An 18,070-nucleotide genomic window follows, 5' to 3' on the forward strand; every position below is an offset into this window, starting at 1 on the left:
TAGTACTGCTTGTGTTTTATAAAGAGAATTTATTGGGCTGTGTATCTAAACATTTCAGTGATTTTAATGACTTTAGGTGTGACCAGATCTCGGATCTCAAAGGTGGTCTTCAACCCCTTGACCTCTAATTCCTGTTTTCTTTGCTTTGACTTCAAAGATTCTTAGGTTTGCCTCCCACACAGACCCCGGGCAGCTCCATGCTCACGAATCTTCCCACAAGCCTCAGCAGCCAGAGTTCAGTGGAGACCTCATGTGACTGCAGAGGCTGGGCCTACAGGCCAGAGGCCTAGAGGGCTGGGACTGGCCCAGGAGGTCTGGGCTTTTCCCCACCCCTTTGAGGCTAACAGCCCGTGGACAAAGTGGCTGTTTGCATAAGGGAGAAGGCTTAAGCACTGGCTGCCCTCAAGTCATTCTATCCCTCTCCCAAGTGGGCATTAGGTTATCAGACTAGGCTAAAAGCAGAGGGGCCACTGGGTAGGCGGGCAGCACAGGAGCCACACACCCTTCTCCAAAAGGGTCTGGTGGCTGTTGGATGACAGGGTCTGGAGGCAGGGACTTCTTCCAGGAACCCGGGGGAAATTAAAGGGAACCAGGCCAGGGGAGGAGGTGGAGGCAGTGATTACTGCTCAGTTTCCTGGCCCAAAATACAGGAGGTGAGAATGGGGGACCAAATTTGATGAGGTGATTAAAAACACTCCTTTATTGAGTCTTAAAAAATAAACACCTTAAATGGACAGCGTGAAGCTGAGAAGTAGCATCCCAACAGCTTGTGTCCTTGGGAGCTGCAGTCTTCTCTGAAGGAAGCTGCTTCTGTTCCACAGACACAGGGCAAGGGATGCTATGTATGCTTTGTACATGTATCAAGGGTCCCTCCTGGGGGTGGCAGAGCTCAGTTACTCTCGCCATCACTGCTGATGATGCCACGCATATGTGACCAGTCTGGGGGTGCGGGACGGGGCCGCTCTTCATCTGAGTCCAGGGTCCGTCGGTACAGCTCCCCTGGGGGTGCTGCTTCTCCTAAAGGGTTCCAGGCTGTACGTCTACGTGGCCGGCCTAGGGGAAAGGGGAAACGAGAGATCAGATGTCTGAGAATGTCCAACCCCACCTATCTGCTCCTGGGCAGTGAGAGGAAACCCCTTACCCGAGCCACTGATGATGTTCGCAACATCCAAGGAGGCCACCTCAGCTGCCTCCTCCCTCTGCTCCTTCAGGGCCCGACACTTCTCTAGGGAAGGGGTACCTGGGGCAGAAGAAGCTGGTGATTCTCTCCTCCCCAGCAGGAAGGCCCTCTCCTGCAGCCCCCAGGGCACGCCGGGCCTCACCCTTCATGCCTAGCGCTTCCAGTTCTGCCCGGAGGATACTCAGGCGCTCCTTGTGTGAGCAACAGGAGCCCAACAGCTTCTTGTAGTTTCGATGGGCACCACAGGCCCGAATGTAGCGCTTCAGCCTCATCACAGCCGGGTGGTCCTCTCCACGGCGACCTGAGCCAGCCTAGCAAGGAAAGACAGCAGCTGAAGGCCAAGCCTGCTGGGCCTGAGACAGGGTCTCCCTCTTCCCTAATAGTGGTCTCCCACCCCTCCTCACCCTCACCTTCCCTCCTTTGGCCTCTGGACTTCCGTCTGAGGAGGAAGAGGAGCTTCGTGTCCTGCCTTTCCTGGAGCTCTTCTTGGAAGAGCGGTTCTTCCTCTCCCCCTGGGGGCCTCCCCCTGCCTCGCTGTCACTTACCTCCCTCTCCAAGTCACTTTCCTCACCACTGGTGCTGCCCAGTCTGGCCATCTTTCTAGAGCCTTTAGCTGTGGGTTCCCCCTTCCCACTGTCTTCCTCGTCCTCGCTGCTTCCACTCAACCTCTTCCCACCCTTAAGCTGGGTCCTGTCCTCACTCTTCCTCTGCACTGGGGGTTCTCTCTCTCTCCCACTGTCATCCCCACTGCCTGCTGCCTCTTTCTGCTCTTCCTCCCTGTCTGAGCCTCCCAAGAGCCTCTTTGCCTGGCTTTTCTGCTTACAGCTCCTCTCCTCCCTAGCTGACTTTCTCCGGCCATTGCTCCTGGTTCTGGGTTTCCAATCCCCCTTTTCCTCATCCTCTTCTTTCTCTTCCTCCCCCACTTCCTCCTCTCTGTGCTCTTTCTTCTGGGCTAGGATCTCCTCTTCACTCTCCTGTTCACTTTCCTTCAGGCTTTTAGTTCCTTTATTTCCCTCCACCTTCTTTGCTGTCCTCTGAACGGGTTCCTCCTCGCTCTCCTCACTTTCTTCCCTGGCCTGCTTCCTACTGACTGAGGCCTTGCCTGGTGCCTGCTTCTTTACCACAGGTTTCTTCCTAGTCTTCCCCTTGTACCCCTTTTCCTCCTCCTCACTGCTCTCCTCTCCCCTCTGTGCGGGCAGGTCCCTCTGCCGTTCCTCATCACTGCTCTCCTCAACTGCCTTTGAGGCTCGCCTTGGATTCTCCTCTTTGGCTGGGCTGACTTCTGCTGCCACCCCATTCTTTGCTGGGGGTCCAAAGTAGTCTGGGCTGGAGGCTTCAGAGCCGGACTCTGGAATATGGAGAGGAGAGAGGGTTGAGACAGGCTCCTCCTGTCCCTTCTCCCTTCACTTCGGATAGGTTGCCTCGAGCCCTGCCCTGACAGTTGGAGGGGCAGCAGGAAACAGCTATCTGTACTTGCTGTTCCCGGTTCCTGACTCACTAGCCTTGCTCCTTCATCTAACGCCTGGGGACATAAGAGATGCGCAGTGAATGCTTCTTGAGTGAACCAACGATGCAGAAGGCCCCCACAGCAGGGAGGAAGCACTAACCCGACTCTGAATTGAAGCGGAACCTTTTTCTCTCCGGGTCGCTACAAGGGGTGGGAGGCCTCTTGCCCTTCTTGGTAAGGTCCAGTTTGTCTTCCCTGGAAGCGGCTTCATCCACCTGTGTGTGCGCCAAGAGGGCAAACTATGCACCAAGGCTGCGCTCACCGCGCCCCGTCAGGCCCCTCCTCCTCAGCAGCAAGCCCCGCCTCCGCCTCCCGCGGCCCAGGCTCCGGCCCGGCACACCTGCATCTTCAGCAGCTCCTCCTCCACCAGCCGCTTCAGTGCCTGCTTCTCCTCGGGCTCCAGGTGGCTGCGGCCCGAGTGAGCCAAGTACCTCCGCCGCACGATGGAATGCGTAAGCGTGCTGCAGGGACATGGTGTCAGGATGGAGTCCCGTCCCACCCGCGCCCTTTCCAACCCCATCTCCAACCCCCTGGGCACCTGAGGTCCGGGCGGCCTCGGAAGAAGCTACGGGTGAACTCCTGCATCTCCTTCTCCCGCGCCATTTTGCTCAACCCGGGATTGACGGCTCCCGCCTTTTTTTCTTCTCGGCCTCCGTCAGCGCGTTTGACAGCGGTTCGCGCACGCGCAGTGCTGCGGCAACGTGGGGCGAGGGACCGTTGGCCCTTGGCCGCGGACCGCGTGGGCCGAGAACTTTGCCAGACGAGGCTTGTTTTCTCTGGGCAGTTGGAGGGTCTCGCGGCTCCTGCCCTTTTTTGGAACGGATCATTTTAAAAGTTCTCGTTAGAAACCAATTCGGCGCTGGCACCCTTTGGGTGAAACGTAATCAGCCCGCGACGCTGCCTTCCTCACTGGTCACGGGCAACAGCTAGGCTGCTGTTATTTCGCAAGGCAGAAGAGAAAAGGCATCCCCGCGAGCAGATGAGGAACCTCGGGGATAAATCCTTTTGTGGCTTCAAGTGTCTAAGTACATTAGAGTCAGGAACAGCGCTTTCCAGCGTCCGCCATTTTTGTGGCGTCACCGCGTCGCTGCTACGCCATCTCCAGCGCAGCCACTCGCTGCCGCGCTCCTGTTCCAGTGTCCCACGGGAGGTCGGCCCGTGCGGTGACGCCGCCTGAGTGCGGGGTACGCCGGGAGTTGTAGTCCTGACGGCACAGCCTTGCAGCGTCTCCGGAAGTGGAGGCGGGAGCGGCAGGGCAGCCCCTGCTTGGGGGAGCGGGAGGGCAGACTCTGGGCGCCACTCCCGGGCCGGTCATGAACGGGCCGGCGGACGGCGAAGTGGACTACAAAAAAAAATACCGGAATCTGAAGCGGAAGCTCAAGTTCCTCATCTACGTGAGTGCTGCCGCGGGAAGGCTGTGGGGGGTGAGGCCTGGCGCGGACAAGATCTCAGTTTACCCAGGTGTAAAGTGGGTGGGGCGAGCGGCCGCTGGTTCCGGGGCCCTTCACGGAGGACCGTTGGCCCAGCGCACCCCTTGCCCGTGATACAGGAGCACGAGTGCTTCCAGGAGGAGCTAAGGAAAGCGCAAAGGAAATTACTGAAAGTGTCCCGGGACAAGAGGTGAGTGAGGCACGTTGCAGGGGCGGAGGGCGATGTGGTTCCTAGGGAATCTACATTCGGACCCCATCCCCGAGTAGGGCCACAAGTGCATGGGCTCTTTCAAGGATCCGATGGGTCAGCTGGGAGGGACAGGTACCCAGGAGGGCATTGCTGCGCTGGAAAATCACTGTCCGTGTCTCCTTCCCTCCTCTCAGTTTCCTCCTAGACCGACTTCTGCAGTACGAGAACGTGGATGAAGACTCTTCGGGTGAGCAAGGTCTTCAAAAATTGGTGGAGGGCATGGTTCCTGGTACTTAGCAAGCTTCCTGGGCCCCCGCCTTTTAGGCAGTGGTGGCTGATGCAGCCGCCAGTGGTCCTTAAGCCTAGTTGCTTGCATTCCACCTCCACCGTTCTTTCATTCAGGCACTTACTGAGCACCTATTGTGTTTCAGGCACTGTGCTTGGCACAGGGGATACAGCAGAGGCAGAGATAGGCAAAGCCCTTGGCTTCTTGTAATTTATATTCTAGTTGGGAAGAATAAGTAAATGAAGACAATAGACTAGAATTTTAGGTCATAGTAAGGACTTGAAGGTAATGAAAACAGTTATGCGGTAATGATTATAGTAGAACAGGGGTTGATGAATTGTTTCTGCAAAGGGCCAGATGGTAAGTAAGCTTTTTGCAACATACAATCTTTGAAGCACCTACTGAACTCTGCCATTGTAGTAGCAGCCGTACCCCATAGGCAAATACATGAGTATGGCTATGTTTCTATAAAACTTTATAGGCACTGAAATTTGAATTTCATATTTTTCCATATGAAAATTTTTTCTTTAGTTTTTTTTTTTTTCCAACCGTTTAAAAGCTTAAAAGCCATTCTTGGCCAGGTGCGGTGGCCCACGCCTGTAATCCCAACACTTTGGGAGGCCGAGGTGGACGGATCACAAGGTCGGGAGTTCAAGACCAGCCTGACCAACATGGTGAAACCCCGTCTCTACTAAAAATACAAAAATTAGCCAGGCATGGTGGCAAGCACCTGTAATCCCAGCTACTGGGGAGGCTGAGGCAGGAGAATCATTTGAACCCTGGAGGCAGAGGTTGCAGTGAGCCAAGATCGCTGCCACTGCATTCCAGCCTGGGTGACAAGGCGAGACTCCGTCTCAAGAAAAAAAAAAAAAAAAACGCCATTCTTAGCTTGCAGACCACACAAGCAGGCAGCAGGCAACCTCTGAATGGAGTACTCAAGAAAGGCCTTTTACAGAGTGACATTTGAGTTGGGACCAGAGAAGAAACCAGCCTTCCATCCTGGGCAACATAGTGAGACCCCATCTCAATTAAAAAAAAAATTAGCCATGTATAGTGGTGTATACATGTGGTCCCAGCTACTTGGGAGGCAGAACCAGGAGGATCCCTTGCCTGAAAGGTCAAGGCTGCAGTGAGCCATGATAGCACCGCTGTGCTCCAGCCTGGGTGACAGAGCAAGACTGTCTCAAAAGAAAGAAACCCCATCCTGGCTAACACAGTGAAACCCTGTCTCTACTAAAAATACAAAAAATTAGCCGGGGATGTTGGTGGGCACCTGTAGTCCCAGTTACTCGGGAGGCTGAGGCAGGAGAATGGCGTGAACCTGGGAGGCGGAGCTTGCAGTGAGCTGAGATTGCACTACTGCAGTCCAGCCTGGGCGACAGAGCCAGACTCCATCTCAAAAAAAAAAAAAAAAAAAAAAACCAATCTTGTGAAGAAGTGGGCTAGAGCTGTCCTGGCAGAATAATATAAATGCAGCTACCCTGAGGTAAGAACAGGTCAGGCTTGGTTGAAGAGCAGAGGCATGAAAGAGAGAGAACACTGTTTTCGTCCTTTTATTTGAATATTGTCTGCAGTTAACTATATTTTACATCATAACCAGGGCCCCACATGTTAAACAAAACAAAGTTTAGCGAAACATTTTTAAGATCACTGTATCCAATTCATCCTGACACTTTTTAGACTGCTTTTTTTCCCTTCTTTTAATGCTGGTTGCAAACCAATAAATTGATTTCATGACCCACTAATGGCTTGAGACCCACAGTTTGAAAAAGCCCTAAGGTAGGCATTTGTGGGCCTCTTCCTGGGTGAGGCCCTCGTAAGCCATGTCAGTAGAATCACCTCTCTCCGTGGTGCCTTTAAACGTTGGTCTGGGCCGGGCACGGTGGCTCACGCTTGTAATCCCAGCACTTTGGGAGGCCGAGGCAGGCAGATCACGAGGTCAGGAGATCGAGACTGTCCTGGCTAACATGGTGAAACCCCATCTCTACTAAAAATACATAAAATTAGCCGGGTGTGGTGGCGGGCGCCTGTAGTCCCAGCTACTCAGGAGGCTGAGGCAGGAGAATGGTGTGAACCCGGGAGGCGGAGCTTGCAGTGAGCTAAGATTACGCCACTGCACTCCAGCCTGGGCAACAGAGCAAGACTCCGTCTCAAAAAAAAAAGCACATTGGTTTGAGGCAGGGATTGGCATGTGGCAGCCAGCCACGTTTTAGGACGTAGTGTTTTGTCAGAACGCATGATACCCATTTGCTTGTTATTATAGGAGGATTGTAGATAAGGTTGGGGAAATAGGCAGGGGCCCACTCAGGTAGGTTATAGTAGGAGATTTGGCTTTTATTGTAGCCTCTCATCCCCTGCCTCTTCCTTCCCTAGGGGCTTCCAGTTAACATCCTGTTTGAGGGGAATTCAGGGCAGGAGGTGGGAGAGAACCCAGCATGTTCATGGCCAGAGTGGGTTGCATCTGAGGAGGAAGAGCCAGCGATGCGAGCCCCACTCCTGTCGTGGAGGCCCACGCCCTGGCCAGGGAGACACTCGCAAACGACGCTTTTCAGCACAGTGTGAGGGCAGCCATGACGAGAGTAGAGCGTTCCAGGAGAGCCTGCAGTTAACTGGGCTTGAGGGATTCTGGAAGACTTCACAGAGGAGGTGGCATTTAATCTGCTTCTTAAAGGGTCTGTCTGAGCAGAGACATTGGTAACGGCTTCTATAGGTGTAGCAGTCGTTTGTTCGATGAAAGATGGCCCTTCTAGGCAGAGGCACTGAACTAGGAAATACATTTCTTTTTTGACGAAATAGGTCAGTGTGCATTAAAGAATACAGTTATGTTAGTTGACCAGAAAGGTACATTGAAGCCAGATTAAGCAGCACCATGAATTCATGCAGGTAGTGGGTGATGTCATCAGGAAGGATGTGACCAGGTTTGTTTTAGGTCACTCTGGGGTTGGGGGTGGACAGTGGGTGGCATGGTGAGGTGAGACTAAGTGCTTAGCAGGTGATTTTGACGTGCTGGTGGCCTGACCTGTGTTAGTTGGTGTGGGGAGCAGTGGATGAAGGGGAGGACTTCAGGGGTAGACGAACAGGACCCTGGTTATGGGGAGTGGGGCAGAGGCAGGAGTTGAAGACTGCTCAGCTCAGAGGCAAGGAACCAGTGGCATCAAACAGCCAAGGAGTCACAGACCTGGCTTGGAGTCTTAGCCTCACACCTTACTTTCTGAGCCTCGGTGACCTCATGTGACAAGTGGAGTGCTGCCCTTCCCATCCTTCCTTGGATCTGATGACAAGGAGAGGTGGTGAGTGGGAAAGAGCCTGGCACCCTGGCCATGCGTGGCAGGTGTGTTACGGAGGAACCAGAGCGGGCGGGGGGCTGGGGAGGCTGGAGAGGCTATGGGCCTCCCTGGGACAGCTCGAGTGTGTGGTGCATGCGTGTGCCCACCAGCTGGTGAGTCAGATTCCCCCGGGGCCCTTCTGTTGGGTTTTGGTTTGTTTCATTTTTTTGAGGCAGGGTCTTGCTCTGTCACCCAGGCTGGCGTGCAGTGTTAAAATCACAGCTCACTGCAGCCTCAATCTCCGAGTAGTTCTCCTGCCTCAGCCTCCTGAGTAGCTGGGACTACAAGCACACGCCACCATGCTCGGATAATTGTTTTTGTTTTTAATAGAGATGAGGTCTTGCTAGGTTGTCCAGGCTGCTCTTGAACTCCTGGCCTCAAGCGATCTGGCCACCTCAGCCTCTCACAGTGCTGGGATTCCAGGCGTGAGCCCCCGCACCTGGTCTTCCGGTGCCCTTCTGTAGTGTAGAGGAGGTTATACTTTTCTGGGATGGACTGGGATCCCCCCATCCCCACTGACCAGCTGTCCCCATCACAGACTCAGATGCCACTGCATCATCAGATAACAGCGAGACAGAGGGGACACCCAAGTTGTCTGACACACCGGCCCCTAAGAGGTGAGAAGAAGATGCATTCCTCTCGCTGGGGAGGGTCAGGTGGGGCGCCTGGGCTCCTAGCCACCTCTGACCTCACCCTGTCCTTTCTCCAGGAAGAGAAGCCCTCCGCTGGGGGGCGCCCCCTCTCCCTCCAGCCTCTCCCTGCCTCCTTCAACAGGGTTTCCCCTTCAGGCCTCCGGGGTCCCCTCCCCATACCTGAGCTCGGTGAGTTGGGGTCAGGGATGGGAAGTGCTTGGGAGTAAGGTGGGCGTCATTTGGGCAGAAGGGCTGGGCCTCGGGGCAAGGCCAGCCCAACTTTGGGGACATCTGTCTGGGTGTGGCCCAAGTGTCCCGTGGAGGGTGTGAGTTGGGGCTGCCCCCTTCTCTCTGGTATAGGAACGGGGCCAGGCCTGACTGAGGAGAGCAAAGCCCAGGACAGCATCCTGCTGCTGCCCGGCCCTTCTGTGCTCGGGAGCCCCGGGAGCCGCACTCATCACCATCTCTTTTGTTTTTCCATCCTCCTTCTGTTTGCATTTCTTCCCCCACCCTCACCCCGGTCCATTCCGCCTCCCATCTCCATCCCCGCTCCCGCCCGCAGCTGGCCTCCCCCCGCTACCCCCCATTCCCTTCTGACTACCTGGCCCTACAGCTGCCCGAGCCCAGTCCCCTGAGGCCCAAGCGGGAGAAACGGCCCCGCCTGCCCCGGAAACTCAAGGTACCCTGACGTGGGGGTGCTAGGGAGGGGCAGGACGGCAGGAGGACAGTCACCTGAGGGAGGCTGAAGGCGGGGGCCTGTCAGAGAACCATGAACAGTTAATTTGGGGACCCAGTCAGCACTTAGCACTGAGGGGTGGATCACAGAAGTCTCGGCTTACAGGCTTGTATGGAGACAAATCAGGGCAGAACCAGCCTTGGGGGACCCCGTGTGCGGATGCCAGGGGTCCCGCCCTTTCATGGCTGCAGTGTAGCGGGGCCAGGCTCATTTTCCCAGGGGGGCGTGTTCTGTGATGCCAGGTAGCCCCAGACCGGGTCAGGATTATGGGATCTAGAGTCAAGTCAAGACTGCCTGTTAGAAACCACGTGGCCTTGAGCAGGTCTCTGCTACCCTCTAGGCCTCCTAGGCTTGGCACCTATAGGGCGAGTGGTCCTACTCCATGTGACCAGCAAGCGCCCCTGGAGCGCCTCCTGTTACACGGCAGTGCACACAGCAGACCAGTGCCTGCCCTCACAGAGCTCACAGTCTAGCAAGATAGGCAGAAAACACACCAGAAAAGTAGGTACTTGTGGAGAAGAACAGAGTGAGGTCCAGAGCATGGGGACGCCAGGGGGACGAGGCTGACACTTAGGGCCCAGCAGTCTGGGATGTTCTTTGATCAGAGACTCACAGGAAATGGCAGCAAGCCGTGTGGCTCCTGGGCAGTGTTTCTGTCGGGCAGAGTCTGTGTTTGGGAGAAAAGTAAGCAGGGAATTGGGTCCCGGAGCAGGTCAGAGGGGGAGCTCCTGAGGTGCCAGTGTGCAGGATTCGCTGTGAATGAAGCCTTGGAGACAGCAGTTCCCTGGCAGGGCACAGGTTGCAGGTGTGGAGGGGGAGTGATCTAATTGCATCTTAACAAAATTGCAGACACTGGTGGTCAGAGAACAGACTGAGCGGTGAAGTGAGTTGGGATGGGAGTGAGGAGGCCACCACGGTAAACCAGGCCAAGGGCGAGGGTCCAGAGGGAGCTGCGGACCCATTTCAGAGAATGAGCATGGGAGTTCCTGGAGGACCTGGTGTGGGCTGTGCGGGAGAGAGGCCAGGATGCCTCCAGGGCTTTAGTCTGAGCACGAGTGGAGTCTCCCTCCCTGGAGATGGGAGGGCTGTGGGACCACAGGCTTGGAGGAAAGCTGAGTCTGGCCGCGGATGTGTCAGGTGCCATCTGGAAAGGCAGCTAGATAGCGGCCCGTGAGGGGCTGCGCGTTTGGAAGCCGCCAGGCTGGCGGTAGATGCAAGCCTTGGGAGAGATGGGGATGGGCTGAGGGGCAGAGCGGAGTGGGGACCAACTGGGCGGCTCCCAGGGTTCTGGAGCCAGAAGCAGAATGAGAGGCCGCATTTGCGGTGGTCTGGAGTTCAGGATCTGGAGCTCTAATCCCAACTCTGCCGTTTTCTCCGTGTGACCTTGGCCCTGTGAGGCTTCACCTCTTGAGCCTGAGAAGCAGAGGTGACAGTACTGGCCCTGGTTCTTAGCAGGAGGGTGGCGGGCAGGGTGGGGGGTGGCGCAGCACTGGGGGGCACTTTGAGGCTCTCTGGCTGGGTGCTGAGTCCTGAAGCAGAGTCATGTCCGGGAGCAAAGTTGTAGACATTCTGGAGAGAAGGTTTGAGAGGGTGGCCCAGGTCCATGGCTGTCGGGGGAGGTGGGGAGAAGCCAGGAAAGGCCTCAGCAAGGAGAACGTGTGAGCCCAGGGTGAGTGGATTTGGATATTCCTGGCTGAAGCCATAGTGGGAAGGGAGACAGGGCCGCAGGGAAAGCACTGCCTGGGCCAGAGCAGGAGTGGTAAGAAATTGGCAAGAAGAACCGGGTGGGGTGGGGTCATGGAAGGCCTGGACAGTGGCCTGAAGTGGGAATTTGTCTGTTACTGTCAGGGGAGCGGGAGTCCCTGAAGGGTCAGGGGAGTGAGGAGATGGAAGGAAGGGAGTCCAAGCAGAGGAAGGATAGCTGTGAAGACAGGAGCAGGTTGGTTCTGTCAGGCCTGAGTTGGACTTGGCCGGCTTTGAATCCCAGCTCTTCCAGTGCTCACCATGCGACCTCAGCATTGTCATTTCACTCTTTAAGCCACAGCTCTCTTTCTCCATTCAGTGGCGGCATTGTGCGGAGAATGTGAGTGAAGGGATGAAAATCGCTCGGCCGGTGCCTGGCCCCTAGTAAGCCACAGAGAAATGTGAGCCGCTGCCAGTCAGGCTGAGAGGACGCCACTGAGGAAGTCCAGGCCAGGGTGGGACATGCTGCGCACAGTGGGGAAGGAGAGGAGGTGGCCAGAGGAGGGGATGGTCCTTTCCAGTCATACGCGCATGTCTGCTCCCGTGTGTACATGTGGGGGCCTGGTGCAGGGCATGGGGGTGCTGTTCAAAGTTGGACCCCCCGTCATCCATCCTGCCAGCCTCCTATACCCTGAGGCCTGACCCACCCTGGCCCCCACACCACCCCAGCAGCGGAGATGAGGGTGAGTGAGGGCTCCTTAGGAAGCAGAGAGGCCACAGGGCCAAATGTGACACTCAGAAGGGCCACTGGAGACCATGCATGGCGTTTCCTGCCAGCCCACTCAGCATCTAGCCCAGGGCCAGACTGGACACTGCCCCGCAGGACCCAGCAGGCCTAAGCCTCAGGACCTCCATGTCCACACCAGGTTCAGCCTCCTCTGCTGGCACGTGACTTCTCCCCGCTCCCCACTCCCCAGTGTCCTGAGGCTGGGAGGGCATTAACAGAAACCACCTGGCACACAGCAGGTGCCCAGTTTGTGCCCACAGACAAAGCACGGGGACTGCAGACGAGACCCACAGAGCTCTCTAGGGAGGGTTTGTGAGGACCTGGCAGCGGGGGGGAGCTGAAGGGTTGAGCAGGGCAGAGGCCACTTCCCACCCTCAGAGGACAAAGCAGGACTTCTGACAAATAGAGCAGGATGCCCAGGTGGAGGGGCTGCCTGTCGTCCCGCAGGCGGCACTCCCGCCCCGAGGCCCCGAGTGGCACGGTGACGCGCTCAGGTCTGTGTTTTAGAGCGCGAGCTCTGGCTGCCGTGCGGAGGAGCTGGATCTGGGAGAGGCTGCGGGCAGGGAGTCCAGTTAGGAGGCTGGGACCGCAGCCCAGGTGAGCTAAGAGGAGGGCTGGGCCTAGGCCACAGCTGCGGGGATCCCGAGGAGGGGCCCATCCAAGACATAATACAAGCTTCTTGGGGGCAGATAAGCCGCTGGGGCTCCTGGCTCAGGCAGCCTGCAATACCCTCCACCGAACCAGTGAGTGCCGCAGAAGAGGGAGAGGAGGAGTAGGGAGAGGAAGCTGGTGGCAGGTGGCACCTCCGGGCCGGCAGGCAGGCAAGCACTCCAGGCCGACTCCGCCTCTGGCTTAACCCCTGTCTCAGGGCAGCCCAGGCGCCTCCCTGGAGAGGGCAGGTGCCCGGGCCTTTCCCTCCCGGTTTCCTATGAGATACCCCCATCCCCTCATCTCACCTCCATCACCACCCCCAGGCACTTGCTGGTTTGAGGCTCTCGAGGGGCTGGGGGGGCAGGCCCTGAGTGCAGCATGGGTTGGCCCAGCTGTGCCCAGGGCCTCTTCCCCCTCCCCAGAGCTGCCCTGGGGGGCAAAGCCCAGTCTCCTGAGGCCCCAGTGCCTCCCTGACTAGTCCCCCTGTGTTTCTTCCCCGTGCTGCAGATGGCGGTGGGACCCCCCGACTGTCCTGTGGGAGGGCCGCTGACCTTCCCTGGCCGGGGTTCTGGGGCTGGGGTCGGGACAACCCTGACCCCCCTCCCACCCCCCAAGATGCCCCCCCCCACGATCCTGAGCACGGTCCCTCGGCAGATGTTCAGCGATGCAGGTAGCGGGGACGATGCCTTGGATGGAGACGATGACCTGGTGATCGACATCCCGGAGTGACTGTGACATCACGCCATGCCCACCACGGCGCCCTCCCCATGCCAGCACACACAAGTCCAGCTTCCTCGGAGGTGTTTATTGACGCCCAGCTGCCATGCTCCGGCCACTGACACAACCAGAAAAGGCGTAAACATGCACGGGTGTCCCCCAGGAGGGTGGCAGGGGCCCTGCCTTCAAACCCCGGCCCCCTCCAGGGGACAGTTATTTAAACCAGTGGCCGGGAGCATCTGCCACCTGCTGGGGAGGCAGAGACCCTGCAATGGCCACCTTTTTAAAAGGGCAGCTGTACAGGGCTAGGTTTTTTCAATGAAGTTTCTGTATTAAAGGAGTGGCTCTGGGTTTGTTTTTTGTCCTTTTTTTTTTTGAGACATTCTCCTCCTCTGAACCTCCCCTAATCCGACCTCCTCCCTGTCGGGGGAGAGGGACGGGGCAGCGTGGAGAGGCAGGAGTGAGGAGCGCGGGGGCCTGGGGCCGGGCTCTGAGCACTGCCCGGGTGTGCAGATGATGGGGGGTTTGCATATTTGCAGGGACTAGCGAGTCAGGCAGGAGGTTTGCATATGTGAATATAGAACTCCACAGCCCCTCATGAGCAGACAGACCCGGGTCACGGAGACTCAAAAAATAAGACAGGTAGTGCAGGGTGGGGGCAGCCCACCCTGTGTAAACGTGCAACACACTCGTGCGAAGGTTGGGTACTGGACCCGGCTCGATGGGCCTGTGCCGGGACACTGCTGTCCACTCAGGCTGAGGACAGAGCCCCGGCCGCAGGGGGCAGCTCACTGGTCAGGGTGTGCCAGCGCTCCAGGGCTGCGTCCGGCTGCTGCAGGCAGTCACTCCAGTGCTTCCGAGCCTCGCCTCGGGCACCTGGCCCCAGGGACACGCCACCTGGGGAGCAGGTGGCAGGGTCAGGGCCACCTCCCTGCCACTTGCCCGCCCTCAGCACCCGCAGCCAGCTCCTCCCTCACCAATGAAGTCATTGGATTTGCCAATGTCATAGTCCCAGACGGTGACTTCCAGGGTCTTGGTGGCCAGAGTGGAGAGCTCTATCTCGTAGAAAAACTCCTGGGGACAAGGCCGGCCACCCGTTCGTGAGCCAGCTCCCCAGCCCCTCCCTGGCCTCCCTCCATGTCCCGTCCCCTCCTGGGTACCTCGTTAAATTCTGGGTTGAGAGTTTTCTTCTTCACGCATGTCTTATGCTTGGATTTCTTGTCCACATCGGGCCTCAGGTACCTGGGGGTGGGGTGGAGGGAGACGAACTGAGGGGTGAGGGACAGGCCAGGCCCAACTCAGGCCAGGGCAGGCTCCCTGGGGAGGAGAGGGTCAGAGCAAGGGCTCACGTCTTGACGTAGGGGTCCGAGTAACCGTTGACGTCCATGGCAGCCAGATGGGCACAGCGCAAGATGCCTACCAGCAGTCCCCGGCGCCGCGAGCTGTAGCTGAGACTCAGCAGGATGCGGCCACGCTCCTCCAGCAGCCCCTGCCCCTGCTCTGCCTGCTCCAACTGCAGGGCACAGACTCAGGGTCAGCCTGGGCCCCTGCAGCCTCCCACCCACATGCATCCCCATCCCCATGAGGTGCCTCACCTCCTTCAGATAACAGGAGATGCCCCTCAGCGCCGCTGACATGGAAGAGGGGGACGCCAGCTGAGGGGGCAAAGAGAAGGTTCTGGAAGCCTGGCCTCCCCAGGGCCCCCTCCCCTGGCGCCCCTGCAGCCCCCACACAGACCGGGACCTGGCGCTCGAGGCAGATGTTAAAATGCTTCTTCTGCGAAGGCTTGAGGCGGCGGAGGGGCACGCGGATCTCCCCAATAAACTCATTGTGACTCAGCTTGTCCTCATCACAGACGGCGATCCTGGTGGGGAACTGCAGTGTCAAGGCCCCTGGGGTACCTGAGCCCCGTTCCGGGGTGTAGGAAGGGCCTTGGACCAGCCCAGCTCTGCCCTAAACACTACGTCTCATCTGGAAGACAGGCTGGCACTTGAGAAGGACAAGCAGATTTGCCCATTCCTCTGTCCCTCCCTCTGCAGCCACCCGGCTGTCCCTGGTCCATCAGGACATGCTCAGCCATTGTGGGAAGCCCTCAGAAATCTTGGAGCACGCTGCTCACTGCCTCCATTCAGGGCCTGGGGGCAGGAGCCGAACACCACGGTGGATGTGGCCATAGACACAGGCCGTGAGAGCTAGAAGGGCCTTGGAGCCTTGGGCAGCCAGACGAGTACCCCACGCCTCCTCGGGAACCCCCGTCCTTTTCCTGCATGCAGCAGAGAGCCAGCCCCGCAGGGACTCACTAAGAAATGATTGCTTTCCAGCCACCCGTCCTCCTGCAGCCCCTGCCCTGCCTCCGCAGTGACCCACTACCAGGTTGGGCATTTGTGGCATGGAGGATGGGCAGATCCCAGCCCTGCCACTTCTGAGCCACCTGTGTGACCTTGGGCAAGTCACTTGATCACCCTATGCCTCAATTCCCATCTGTAAATGGAGATAGTCAAGGGAAAGAAAGAAATGTGAAAATGCTAAGCCTGGGCTGGTCCCTGGTGAGCGCTCATTTTTTGGTCTCATTCTGGTTTTGGCCTCTGGCCTCCCCTCCATTCCACCCGAATAGCTGACACCAAAGTGGCCTCTCTGCCGCACAGCCCTGACCATCAGGGAAGGTCCCAGCTGCAAATCCGAGCACAAAGGCAGAGGTCTCTCCAGAGCCTGGGTTTCGCTGCCTGCCACCTGACTTGAGGGAGTACTCTCCCTACATCTCCATCTCCTAGGATGACGGAGCAAGTTCCCTGTCCCTGAAGACTTCACTCCTTAAGAGATTTAGGGGAACTCAAGGCACGGAAGGGGCAGACCAAAGCTGCAGAGGTCTGACTTAAGCCAAGGGCTCTGAGAAGGGGTCTCAGCAACCCAGGAACGTTTCTGGGAGGGGGCAGAGCTTGGACTGAACCTCAGATGAGTGGAATTTAGGCTGGCAGGAAGGAGCTTTCCAGATATAAAACAACAGGAAAAGTTGAGGAGTTGTGGAACTGGCCAGCTGGAAGAAGGGAGTCCTCTGTTTGAGGGGCAGAAGATACTTTGTTTTGTTTTTGAGATGGAGTCTCCATCACCCAGGCTGGAGTGCAGTGGTGCGATCTCGGCTCACTGCAACCTCTGCCTCCCGGGTTCAAGTGATCCTCCTGCCTCAGCCTCTCGAGTAGCTGGGATTTACAGGTACATGCCACCATGCCCGGCTAATTTTTGTATTTTTAGTAGAGACGGGGGTTTCACCAAGTTGGCCAGGCTGGTCTCGAACTCCTGGTCTCGAGCACCTCAAGTAATCCGCCCACCTCGGCCTCCCAAAGTGCTGGGATTACAGGTGTGAGCCACCACACCTGGCAGGCAGGAGATATTGAGGGGCAGGAATGGCAGGGAAGTATTTTGGCCTGCTGCCAAAGGGGCTAGGGAGCCGCTGATGGTTCTTGAGCATCAGAGAGGTACGGGCTTAATGGGACATAGATCAACCAACCAGCGGTTACAATGTCAGCTGTCCCCGAGCTGCTGCTGGGTGGTGGGGAGGGGGGCCCTCACCTGAGCACCTTGTGCGTGATGTCATCATCTGTGATCCCACTGTAAGTCAGGTCCTCATTCCACACGGGATTCAGTGTGTTCCTCTGAGTCTTCGTTTTTAGCTTATTGGCCTGGGATGTGGGGATGAAAGGTTCTCAATACCTGTCCTCCAGCCCCACAGGCTGGAGTCATGGGCTGGGCCGGGCGGGGCGAGAGGAGGCTGTTACCTTACAGGCTCCAGGCAGCAAGTGCAGCTTGACGTAGGGGTCGGCGAGGCCATTGAAATCCATGGGCTTGAGACCCTGGAGAGGAGGGCAGGGGAGAGGGCTAGAGGCTCCCGGCACCTCTCTCCGTCCCTCTTGTAGAGCTGGACCCTGGAGGAGCCCAGAAGGAGGGGGCAAGGGCAGGAGGAAGGAGCAGGCCTGGGAAGGGAAGGAGGAATGCACGCAAACCGGGCCCGGGCTTGGGTGGCAGGGAGTGCCCACCTTGGCCCTGAGGATGCTACAGTGCAGAGTGCAGGAGGCCCGGTCGTAGAGAAGGTCAAACTCCAGCGTGCCCAGGGCGGCTGGAGAGAGAGGAAAGGCAGCATGGGTCGGTATGGAGACAGGTGTGTGCGAGAGGCCAGCAGGTGGGCACTGGCTCTGTGTGTCTCTCTTACCAGCCCGCGAGTGTGAGTGCAAGAGGCTGAGTGGGCCCATGTGTGTGTGCGTCTGGGTCCCTGGCTCGGCCGCAACTGGGGCTGTGTGGGTGGTGGAGTGTCTCAGCAGAAATACTGAATATTGAGCCTTGCTGAAGCTGTAATCTCCACGCTGACTGCAGCTGTGGTGGCCGTCCCTGCCACCCCCCCACTGCCCTCCTCCCCTACCTACATGCACAGCCAGCAGGGCCCATCCCCCTCTCCCCCCACCACCGCAAGCCTGGAGACCCCCACCAGCACATGGGGCCTCCAAGCCCCCAGACTCACTGGCATCATCCGAGTCATAGCTGTCCACCTCCGCACCATCCTCAGGCGTGGTGGCCCCAAGGAGGGCTGCAGGGGGGGCCAGAGCCAGGGGGACCAGATGGGCGGGGGCCTCCCCGCCGCCCCCGCCGCCCCCTTCAGGTCCTGGTCCCCGGGGGAAGTAGTCAGAGATCTGGCGGATGGGCCGGATGGGCCCGGGGCACACGTTGATGGCCATGTGCTCCTGGATGTTGATGGTCATGCGATCGCCCCTGCGGCCCCTCATGCAGCACCCCTGGCTAGGAGAGGGCGTGTGAGCCAGTGAGCCCATCATACCTAGCCATCCTGGCTGAGGGCCAGGCGACGGCCTCCTCGGTCTGCGGGGCCCTCACTGGCCTCCCTTCCTAGGTGTCGAGGGAGAGGGTGGCGTGTGCCAGCCAGAGGCAGGTGGGAGGCCTG

At 58.0% G+C, this 18,070-nt stretch overlaps 3 protein-coding genes across 17 annotated transcripts in view; 1 reads left to right on the top strand and 2 right to left on the bottom strand.

The window, feature by feature from the left end:
- Positions 1-3,916, bottom strand: HIRIP3 (HIRA interacting protein 3). Of its 2 annotated transcripts, XM_019012072.4 has the most exons (7): positions 3,226-3,916; positions 3,028-3,148; positions 2,788-2,902; positions 1,591-2,528; positions 1,323-1,491; positions 1,142-1,240; positions 1-1,053 (listed from the first exon to the last, which is right to left on the bottom strand). In XM_019012072.4, the coding sequence occupies exons 1-7, from the start codon at positions 3,288-3,290 to the stop codon at positions 890-892; spliced, it is 1,671 nt and encodes a 556-aa protein (XP_018867617.1). In that variant the 5' UTR covers positions 3,291-3,916; the 3' UTR covers positions 1-889. The 2 variants fall into 2 exon arrangements, with proteins under 2 accessions (XP_018867617.1, XP_018867618.1); XM_019012073.3 differs by lacking the exon at positions 1,591-2,528 and having other exon boundaries at positions 849-1,053; positions 3,226-3,367.
- INO80E (INO80 complex subunit E) lies at positions 3,840-13,475 on the top strand. Of its 5 annotated transcripts, XR_010131536.1 has the most exons (9): positions 3,840-4,081; positions 4,237-4,307; positions 4,502-4,554; positions 8,458-8,536; positions 8,629-8,740; positions 9,114-9,230; positions 12,265-12,354; positions 12,447-12,578; positions 13,063-13,475. XR_010131536.1 is itself a non-coding variant. In XM_019012084.4 (8 exons), the coding sequence occupies exons 1-7, from the start codon at positions 4,001-4,003 to the stop codon at positions 12,331-12,333; spliced, it is 582 nt and encodes a 193-aa protein (XP_018867629.1). In that variant the 5' UTR covers positions 3,840-4,000; the 3' UTR covers positions 12,334-12,354; positions 13,063-13,475. The 5 variants fall into 5 exon arrangements, 4 of the variants coding, with proteins under 4 accessions (XP_018867629.1, XP_018867628.1, XP_004057521.1 ...); XM_019012084.4 differs by lacking the exon at positions 12,447-12,578; XM_019012083.3 differs by lacking the exon at positions 13,063-13,475 and having other exon boundaries at positions 12,447-12,909.
- Positions 13,193-18,070, bottom strand: part of DOC2A (double C2 domain alpha) — a 17,737-nt gene continuing 12,859 nt past the window's right edge. For 6 of the 10 annotated variants that reach the window (XM_063700142.1, XM_063700135.1, XM_063700141.1 and 3 more), the window contains 10 exons: positions 17,636-17,906; positions 17,157-17,236; positions 16,899-16,973; positions 16,693-16,802; positions 14,863-14,989; positions 14,721-14,780; positions 14,475-14,638; positions 14,286-14,367; positions 14,103-14,199; positions 13,193-14,022 (listed from right to left, as the gene is read on the bottom strand). In XM_063700142.1, the coding sequence (XP_063556212.1) occupies positions 13,877-14,022; positions 14,103-14,199; positions 14,286-14,367; positions 14,475-14,638; positions 14,721-14,780; positions 14,863-14,989; positions 16,693-16,802; positions 16,899-16,973; positions 17,157-17,236; positions 17,636-17,897 (1,203 nt within the window). In that variant the 5' untranslated portion in view covers positions 17,898-17,906 and the 3' untranslated portion in view covers positions 13,193-13,876. Of the gene's footprint in view, positions 14,023-14,102; positions 14,200-14,285; positions 14,368-14,474; positions 14,639-14,720; positions 14,781-14,862; positions 14,990-16,692; positions 16,803-16,898; positions 16,974-17,156; positions 17,237-17,635; positions 17,911-18,070 lie in introns of all 10 variants that reach the window. The other 4 variants (XM_019012079.4, XM_063700137.1, XM_019012074.4 and 1 more) reach the window with 2 other exon arrangements.

This window comes from Gorilla gorilla, chromosome 18, assembly GCF_029281585.2.
Source record: "Gorilla gorilla gorilla isolate KB3781 chromosome 18, NHGRI_mGorGor1-v2.1_pri, whole genome shotgun sequence".
Classification (NCBI taxonomy): Eukaryota; Metazoa; Chordata; class Mammalia; order Primates; family Hominidae; genus Gorilla; species Gorilla gorilla.

What these genes read in the sequence shown, in the direction of transcription:
- HIRIP3 (XM_019012072.4), bottom strand. Translation starts at nt 3,290, where the DNA reads ATGGCGCGGGAGAAGGAGATGCAGGAGTTCACCCGTAGCTTCTTCCGA. An exon ending in CCGCTTCAATTCAGAGTCGG is followed by an intron (nt 2,529 to 2,787) that starts GTTAGTGCTTCC and finishes TCCATATTCCAG; the next exon opens with AGTCCGGCTCTGAAGCCTCC. An exon ending in GAACATCATCAGTGGCTCGG is followed by an intron (nt 1,054 to 1,141) that starts GTAAGGGGTTTC and finishes CCTTTCCCCTAG; the next exon opens with GCCGGCCACGTAGACGTACA.
- INO80E (XM_004057473.5), top strand. Translation starts at nt 4,001, where the DNA reads ATGAACGGGCCGGCGGACGGCGAAGTGGACTACAAAAAAAAATACCGG. An exon ending in CCTCCCCATACCTGAGCTCG is followed by an intron (nt 8,741 to 9,113) that starts GTGAGTTGGGGT and finishes TCCCGCCCGCAG; the next exon opens with CTGGCCTCCCCCCGCTACCC. An exon ending in GCCTGCCCCGGAAACTCAAG is followed by an intron (nt 9,231 to 12,915) that starts GTACCCTGACGT and finishes CCCGTGCTGCAG; the next exon opens with ATGGCGGTGGGACCCCCCGA.